The sequence below is a fragment of the Rhodamnia argentea genome, chromosome 10 (assembly GCF_020921035.1).
Source record: "Rhodamnia argentea isolate NSW1041297 chromosome 10, ASM2092103v1, whole genome shotgun sequence".
In the NCBI taxonomy this organism is placed as follows: domain Eukaryota; kingdom Viridiplantae; phylum Streptophyta; class Magnoliopsida; order Myrtales; family Myrtaceae; genus Rhodamnia; species Rhodamnia argentea.
The window spans coordinates 2,618,909-2,628,365 of record NC_063159.1 but is presented as its reverse complement, the minus strand read 5'-3'; the positions used below and the strand labels follow the sequence as shown (position 1 = coordinate 2,628,365).

General features: G+C 40.6%; 1 protein-coding gene across 1 annotated transcript; it reads left to right on the top strand.

Moving 5' to 3' along the window:
* The first annotated feature begins 4,649 nt into the window (after positions 1–4,649).
* Positions 4,650–9,147, top strand: LOC115739896 (RHOMBOID-like protein 1). The gene is made up of 6 exons (XM_030673192.2): positions 4,650–5,095; positions 5,834–5,997; positions 7,213–7,376; positions 7,468–7,727; positions 8,151–8,277; positions 8,814–9,147. The coding sequence occupies exons 1-6, from the start codon at positions 4,743–4,745 to the stop codon at positions 8,934–8,936; spliced, it is 1,191 nt and encodes a 396-aa protein (XP_030529052.1). The 5' UTR covers positions 4,650–4,742; the 3' UTR covers positions 8,937–9,147.
* The last annotated feature ends 310 nt before the right edge of the window (positions 9,148–9,457 follow it).

The window sequence follows — 9,457 nt, the reverse complement described above, 5'->3', positions numbered from 1 at the left end:
TATGTGAATCAAGTGCAGGGTGCATACTTGATTATTTACACCATCAAATGTATCAAATGTTGGATCGTTTAACATGATTTTGCATTTGTGCTGCGTGATTAATGAGGTTAGCTAGGCTATTTAATAAAAATGTGATTGACAATAACCTACTTTCAATATTGTCCGTAAAAATAATTCCTTGTCATGCAACCTTTATATAATCACATCTACCCAAATAAATAAAAAAGTTTTGATTACCTCAATGTAATCTTAGTGAGGAGATTTTTTATTTTATTTTTTAAACTTTTAGTGGAAAGTTGAGTTTTCTTTTCATTTTAAAACTTTATTATAATGTGGATAACCCGATACGCTTATGAAAAAATCATCGATTATTTAGCGCATTTCATGCGGCGTGTCTTTCGTTTTTCTGTACCTTCGCTCCATCATCAGTCGAATGCATTGGAACATTAAGATGTGGCTAATACTAGCTTGAGCTAGATATATGAAACCGGATTGGAAGGTAGTGACAATAGACCACCAACTAGGGAAGATGAGCTCCAGAAGTGGAAAGTGAGAGCACACAAGGCCATGTTAGGGTTGAGACCACCTTTTGCAGTGGAGCGAGAGTTGTGGATGCGGGTGCGAGAAACCGACGCCTCACGTCTCGTTCTTGAAGCTTTCCGGCCACGAGCACGACCACGAGCTCATCGACTACTTGTGCCGGAAGCCCCCCGGCCAGCCTCTTCGACCGCCTCATCCCTTCATGGACCTCAACGTCGACAAGCACACCCCTCAACACAGCTCTCCAGTCAGAGACTTCATCTTTTTTAAGTTTGATTTACAAACGATGATATGCTCATTCTTTCCTTCTTGGCGACATGCAGGACTGAACGGGTGGGGAGACAGAGAGAGAGAGAGAGTGTGTGGTATTTCTTCACGACCAGAGACCGGAAGTACAAGATGGGGATGCGATCCAATAGAGAGGCCGGAGGCGGATTCTGGAAGGCCACCGGGTCTGCGGAGGAAATAGTTCATCCGGGGCAAGTCATCGGCTGGAACAGGTCGCTCGTTTACTGCCTCGGCAAGCCTCAGAGGGGCGTCAACACCGGTTGGATCATGCACGAGTTCACAGCCAAGGACGCTGATTACAATAACAACAAAAAATCCCAAGAGAATGACCGGCGAGAATGACATGCAGGTAGGGACCCTAGCATTCTGCAACCAGAGGAGTCAAATGGATAGGTCGAGTTTGAGTCGGATCGAATATAGTCCGACCTATTTTGATCCTTTTTCATACAAATACAAATCTACCGACCTATACCCAACCCATATTCGACCCGACCCCGTATTACTTAAATGCTTCTATATTTAATTAAATCATGAAATATTTATTTCTTATAATTTATTTAAAAATTGATATTGCTAAAACGCTTTCATGCAAATTTAATTTTTTATTGTTAAATTTTTTTTATATTTTTTAACAAATTAATTTTTTAATTTTTTCCATTTTCTTCGGCAACGAGCGGCAGTGGTTGGCGACGGGCGGCAACATTCCAGAACATTTTTTTTATTTTTTTCTTTCTTTGTTTTACTTATAAAAATTTAAAAATATAAAATATAAACTAATATACTTGAGTTGAGTGCTTGGGAAGCTGCAGGCCACGAGCCGAAGATGGGTTGAAAATGGTTTAGGTTAAGACCCCTATTTGAATAGGCTTTATAAGCCTAAACCCAAATTTGACCTTTTTTAAAAAAAAATTTTGTTGAATCCATATATGACCCAAGTGAATAATAGTGGATCAAAGACCCATATTGACACCTCTATCCGCAACTGACTAGTTCGATAAGTGTAGCATTGGAAACTTTTGAAATTCGAATGTGACTTCCCTTTGAGTGGCGATAAAACTATTTCCTTATTGATTAATGCCTCTTTGTTCTACTTATGGCCATGTGATATGCAAGATACACATGAAGAGGAGCAAGTCGGAATCAAAGGACTGCAAAGCGGAAGGCGATAAGATCGCCCAAAGGAAGAGCGCGGCACTAACCAAGGATGGATGCAAAGCTCTGCACAAAGATCCGGGCAATCGTGACTTCCACGCCGAAAGTCCGTCTCCTGTTCCCGGACCGAATGGCGGTTCGACTTAAGCCCTGGGGCCAGGCTACTATTGCCGAGCTTTCGAGCGTGTCCGGCGGCGTTCCCACACCCGATCGTAAGCAGCAACAGCCGCAGGCAAAAAAGAATGGCACAATTTGTTTCGCCCGGCCTTAATGGAGTTGGGTCCGAGCGCTTGGTACCCGGTCCCGAGCGCCCGAGGTATGGGGCCTAGGCCCAACCTAGATGGACCCGAGCATGGGTAGCCGAGGACTCGGCCCCGACCTCTAGTCCTAATCACCGGTCAATGCTCGAGAATGAGCATTGGGGTTTCCATGCCCAAGCGCAGAGTTTCTGATCCAAGTGTCCATATATTATCATATTTTGAAAAATAATTTTCGAATTTTTAAAATCAAAACCATTTTCGTGAATTTAAGCTTTGGTAGAAAGATATTTTCTATTGATTCACTTTTTTTATGTGATCCAATGCTGAAAAATAAAAAATAAAAACATATTTTCTCGAAAATCGTTTTCTACGAAACAAATGAAACCAAGTAGAAAAAGGCTTGGAACCTCCGCCGTTTCGCGTTCTATAATGCCGTATCTGTTGAACATCTCTTACCTCCATGACCTGCCATAATTACAGACAACGACCACTTCCCAATAAGAGGATCCAGACAATCAACATACGTCTTCCCGGCTTATATCATCAGTTTCTGCCATAACCAACACACTAAGTGGTCAAGACGTGCGATGCTCATGCCCATGGAGTTGCGATCCGACGCCCTGGCGACGAGGGCGACGACATGTCTATTATTCTCTTCACGTTCTCCTTTTCTTCCCGAGTAAAACGAGCGAGGATAGACGACTAGCATAGGCGATGTTCGACTTAAGTTGCAATTATCACTTGCTTTAAGTGAGCCCATCGCCACTGCCCTACCTAGATATTAGTGAAAGTAAAGCAAGGATTATCGTACACCAAAACACAACCGACCTTAGATCGCAGGTGAACCGAGGCTTCCTAAGTTAGTAAGTTGGATTATCAATGCGGTCCAATTCCTAATGGAAAAGCTTTTATTAGGATGCATTTATTTCGCGAAAAATTCAAAATTTAGAAAATATTTTTGGAAAAGTAGTTGGTTATATAGCTTAGAAAAATTAATCAACAACGATTTATGATTAACTATTTTTGCAGGAGATAAAAATATTTTTCATTTATTTATTTTTGTAAGTTAAGCGGGCAATATTTTTTTCGGAAAACATTTTGTAAATCTTTAGTTTCTGTAGAAAACGTACATTTCGTGAAAATCAAATGAATAAGGAAGCGCCACGTGGTCTGACTATTGGGAATTGCTTCCACTTAAGAACAGACAAAAAAAAAACGTGGGAATATGTAGCCTTTCAATCATGGAGAGCAAGCGGCCCGGTCGGCTCGTCTGTCGGCAATCGGAACGAAGAAAGGGATGCCAAATAATACCAGACATTATCTCGCGCCACTCGGGGCACCGGACCCGCGTGGGGATCCGCTCGACGATGTCGTTTATTATTATTATTATTTATTTTGTGGGGCCCAGCTATCCCCCACGGATTGCATGTGAACTAACGCATAGTATTTGTTGCACTGACCTGTCGTCTGTCAAAATGGTCCGTAAAGTTATTTATTTACCCATGTTTGATAGGTTGAGATATTATATAAATTAGTCAGATTCATTAAATGAATTAGTTATATTCATTAAATGAATTAGTTATATTCATTAAATGGATCATAAATAGATTTAAAATGGAAGAACCTAAAATAATATAAATATTAAATGGGTTCATAACTTATTTAGATTCAATCCATATCTATATATGGCTCTCTTTTCATTATTTTCCATCCTTACTTGATCTCGCGCTCATACACTCCTCGCTCTTACCTCAATTTGGACATAAGTTTACATGAATTTGATTAAATATGAAAGCGTTCTATTTATATGGTTCGGATCGGGGTATGAATTGTGCATGTGTTGTAAATCACTAGATTTGCATTTGCATGGGAAGAAAAACGGGTTAACTTGGACAATTTGCATGATCTAATCCACACCTTCCCGATCAAGTATGCGTAATGATTTGCTTCGCGACATCGACCGATAGGATCTTGCGTAAGAGAGAGATATCTTGATTTCGAAACTAATGGTAGCATATCTACATAAGTCTGTAATATTACCAAGGAACAAAGGTTTACCCATTACCTAATTCGGTTTTGTTAGGGAGCATTCTGAAAAGAGCACTATTAGAGACATTGAAAACAGTCTTAACCCATCTAACAACACACCTTAAAAATCGTGCAATAACAACATTTTAATGGGACCGCCTACCTAGAACGCGAATATTTTTAATTTTTTCAACGATACACATCGACTCTTAGTTAGGTTTCCCACGGGGTAAAATTTTTTAATATTTTTTGGCCGGATTATTGTTCAACAAACTAAAGGAGAAATCCGACCAAAAAACAAAAGGAAAAGGAGAGAGAAAAGACAATGTCCAACCTCAGCAACCAAACTCCTCTGCGTAGTTGACCAACTCTCTCTCCTGCCTTCTTGCTTCCTCCCCTTTTTCTCTCTCTTCTTTCACACACCCCTCTCTCTCTCCCTCGATCTGAGCTCCGGCCACCCACGTCATCTCTCCAATGGCGGCCACACGCGGCGAGCCCGACCCACAACCACCTCTTTCCTCTTCTTCCGCGTCCGAAATCCACGTCCGGGTCAACTCGCGCCGAGCGATACACCCGGTGAACATACCCACGCCGCCCCCGGCGGCGGCGGCGGCGAGCCCTGTCGTGTTCCGGGAGGTGAAGCATTTCAGGAGCTGGGTCCCGTGGCTGGTGCCGACCTTCGTGGTGGCCAACACGGTGATGTTCATCATCACCATGTACGTGAACGATTGCCCCAAGAACTCGGTGTCCTGCATCGCCAGGTTCTTGGGCCGATTCTCCTTCCAGCCCCTCAAGGAGAACCCCCTCCTCGGCCCTTCCTCTTCTGCGTAAGTCGGATTGAGCTTCCCTTCTTTTGGCCTCTTTGATTGGTTAAAGTTTGATTTTTTTTTTCTTCCGATGGGTGGAGTGAGTTTACGCTTGTCCTGTTTGAACTTTGGTGTGTTTGACTGTTTTGAACCATGGAACGAAGCAAATAAGATAGCTTCTTTCGGTTTCCGGACAATGTTCCTGTTGTTTCGGTCTGCGGTTTTGGAATTCTGTTTCGAAGGATTAGATTATCGTATACTTTATCGTAATGGTTTCTCAAAGAAAGAAGTATTTTGAGCTCTTGGATGAGTAGTGGTCCCGCTGCGTAGCCTACATACTAAATGTGTAAAATCTTTATCTAGGCAACTTAGAGATGTTTTAGAGCATTGATGATTGTGTCCACGTTATCATGAGTACTAGCTAGCTAATTTGTCATGGTGAATCTAAAAAGGCGCATGGGCTACCATCTTATCTGCAAGTGACTATGAGATTAGATTACGGCTATTTCTACACTTAAAGTGAATAAGCAATCGCCAAAGATGCTAGACCTTATTCAACTTGACTGCTGTTTTACGCCTATACTACGTAATTTCCTTTTGGAGTTGGATTACAGATATTTCTACCTCTACAGTTCGTCGTGTGTATGCAATCACGCCCAGATTCTTTTGTTCAACTTGACTGCTGTTTTATGCCTATATTATGTAGTTTCCTTGTTGATTGGTAATTATCAAATTTAAGTCTATGCTATGTCTTTTTAGGCTTCAGAAGATGGGTGCTTTAGAAGCAAGGAGAGTGGTTGACCGGCACCAGGTGTGGCTCCTTGTCACCTGCATTTGGTTACATGGAGGAGTTTTCCATATATTGGCAAATATGTTGAGTCTTTTAGTTATTGGCATTCGGCTTGAGCAAGAATTTGGTTTTGGTATGTATGGAAAGCTGCTTTTCCCACCTCTGCTTCATCGTGCTTATATTTTCTGGACATCAGCCTTCTCTAACCAGACTTCCCATCTCATGTAATATTCTTGCATTGTGCAAAGCTTCCCATTATTGTCATGAATCTGATGATGGTGCACATCCATTCGAGTGTGTATGTACAATTGTTAAATATCTTAGAGTTTGATTTCGTCCTGACTCAGAACTTCTGACCTGGGGCTTGCATGGGAGAGGACATATGAGGGGGTTGGAGGCATTGAATTCATTAGGGATGCCATCTAAATAGATATGGGTTGCATCAAAAGTGAAAGAACTAATAAGATCTGACGATTTGCAATGTATTAATAGCTTTTAGGCAAGTTTTGTTGATAACGTTGAATGATTGTGTTCCTTTACCTACTGTTAGTGAATTCTGAAAGCAATTTGGAGGAAAAAATTTGTGAGGAGACAAGTATCTAATTTGACAATGAATCGATAGGCTTTGATTTTGATCTGCTTAGATGTTTCCAAATGCTCAATGGGGAGTGGATAGCGGAACTTGTTTCTTTTCGGATGGTCCATGTGCCTTAAATCTTTTAGTTTGCATGTGAAATCCATTGCTCTTGGTGCTACCACTACTACGGTATATCATGATTTATACGTTTTTCGTGTGCCAGTCACCCAAAAAATGGAAATTCAGCTTTAGGATATACTTGAGGTTTTCTTCTTTCTTACCTGAACAACATGCGCGCCATGATATAATAGTTTTGTTATAGCGTAGTATGCTTTTGCAAGTATTATTTTTGTACACTCTCGTCTTGTTAGCTCCCTATATCATGATACCTACGTTCTGTCATGGGCCAATATTAATAGAACATTGCTGATCTACCCCTCCTTATACCTGGTTCAAGTTCTATTCATTTACATTTGGTTCAAGATTTTGTATTTGCAGTTTAAATGCCATCATCGGTGGTGCTTAAATCTGCAGAATCTTTGTTTCTCGTGTTCAGTTTGCAAATTAAATTCTGAAGAAACATGGCCTTTGCATCATCCTCATTATGCGACTTCAACATAGTTCGCATTCGAAGGCAGTTTGATGGAGTTAATTACTTTGTATATCGCTGTATCCATGGAATATCTTCATTCATGCTACCAGGATCTGTGGATCTGTCAGATAAGCTGCGTTCATCTATGTGGCTTCTATTAATTAGAGCTTTTCTTGCAGTGCGAATTGGCTTGCTCTACATGATCTCAGGACTTGGTGGAAGTTTGTTGTCAGCTCTTTTCCTTAAGTCAAACATTTCCGTTGGTGCTTCTGGTGCACTATTTGGATTACTAGGTGGAATGCTCTCTGAACTCATTATTAATTGGAGCATTTACACCAACAAGGTATAGTATCATTATGGATGCTTTTTCACGACCCATGAATTACTATCCAGCATCTTCTCTCTTTCTGTTAACATTAACTGAGTTTTCCCAGGTTGCAGCATTTGTGACCCTCTTGTCTATCATTGTGCTAAATTTGGCTGTTGGGATACTTCCTCACGTGGACAACTTTGCTCACATTGGAGGATTTCTTTCCGGCTTTTTTCTGGGATTTGTCTTTCTGATCCGGCCCCAGTTTGGATGGATTAGCCAAAGATATGCTCCCCCTGGATATTTGACGACTTCAGTTATATCCAAATTCAAGAAGTATCAGTGTGTCCTGTGGATTTCCTCTCTTATCATCTTCATTGTTGGGTAAGTACTCGGTATACATTTTCTTAAATATCAAGGGAGAGAAAGGATTCACAGAATTTCCATTTCATGACCGTTTAATGACCTTGAGATCAAGAAAGCTGCCAAATATCTATTTCCAGGCATTAGCCGATAGTTAGCTGATTTTCTGGGTTAATTGGGAAGTAATTGCATAAACCTATCCTGTGCTGAGTTTGTGCAGGTAAATGTTGGAAATCTGCATAGCTCAATGATGAAAGCCAAGCAAAGTCCAATTATGCTTCTAAAAATTATACCTTGAACATTTTTGTTTATCACTTCCTGCTTCCATTTACATCATAGTGTTTCTTTGCTTTTTCAGGTAGTTGGTGCTTTCATTATGCACAAGTACTTGGACTATGAAATACTTGGAGGGGTTATAATTTTAAATCTATGCTTTCTTAATAGGTTTACTGCTGCTCTGGTTTTGCTGCTCCGTGGTTTTGATGCAAATGATCATTGTTCTTGGTGCCACTATTTGTCTTGTGTCCCAACTTCAAGATGGAGCTGCAATTCAAATCTGGGATCCTGCAATGTAAGGGACCTCCCCATTCTTTTCACACTTTTCAGTATATTGAGTTCACTTGCAAAATCCTAGACATTCATTTGAGACCGGACAACCTTTTATATGGACTAGAAAATGCCCATGTGATTCATGCGCGATCATGGGTAGCAACTAACAATTTTCTTACTATAGCCCATTGTTAAAATAACCTTCATGCTGAATTCATGATTATAATTGTTGTAAAGCAAAGCAAATCAAAGTTCGAGTTTGTGAAGTAAGGTCACTTAGTTACTTACCGACATCTTTTGCAGATAATAGAAGAACCATGCATGGTGTACATCTGTAGTATTCAAAGTTTATGTCACTTGGACATTAACTTCATTTGTATTGCAAATAATGAAATTGCTGATCTCTATAGTTTGTGGCACCGAGTATTAAAATCACGTCTTTTGCACATGAAGAAATAGTAATTGTTATATGCCTGACCAGTCTCGTTTCTGTCCAACCATCTCTTTCGAGAACTGCATGACCCCCTTGACCTGTGTTGCAATTGCTTTTAACCGCAGTCCACGCAGTTTGGAAGCCAGCTGAACTTGACGTGCTTGACCAACGGCAAATCCAGCATGTACACGTTGCCGGATGCAACCTCTTCTCAGATTGAGGGGCTGTGTTCTCAGCTATGCAGTTGATTATCAAGAAAACACGGTGCGTGCGGGCATCACCTTTAAACTTGATTGCTGTGAAGTCATGTCGACTTCGGGTTATTCGATTTTATGTACATATTCCAGGCAGTATAGAGACTGTGCTTTTAGATTACAAATCTGGACGTTCACTTGAACCTTCATATTACATGTATTGCTAAGAGTGATAGATTATTAATTGAGTTCAATTTTTGTTCGACGGTCGATGCTTTCCCATTGATTTTCCGAGTATCATGTTTGAAAACTTCATGACACTCGTTTAGTCCTTTTCACGGTTGGCGTACCTACCTTGAGTTTTCACATTGTCGAGGATTAGCATGCTTAACGTGTGAAATTCACTCTTTACATCTCCAGGCAAAATTGTCAAGCTAGACAGGCAAAATTGTCAAGCAAAACACGAAAAAAAAAAAAAAAAAAAAAAGTGAATTCACTCATTACGCATGCTCATATCATAAATCCTTTATTCCCCTTTGACAAACTGCCCCACTTCTACTGCGAAACTTCACGAT

Coding starts and splice junctions, on each gene's coding strand:
- LOC115739896 (XM_030673192.2), top strand. CDS start 4,743: ATGGCGGCCACACGCGGCGAGCCCGACCCACAACCACCTCTTTCCTCT. Junction 5,096..5,833: donor CTCGGCCCTTCCTCTTCTGC/GTAAGTCGGATT, acceptor ATGTCTTTTTAG/GCTTCAGAAGATGGGTGCTT. Junction 5,998..7,212: donor TGAGCAAGAATTTGGTTTTG/GTATGTATGGAA, acceptor CTTTTCTTGCAG/TGCGAATTGGCTTGCTCTAC.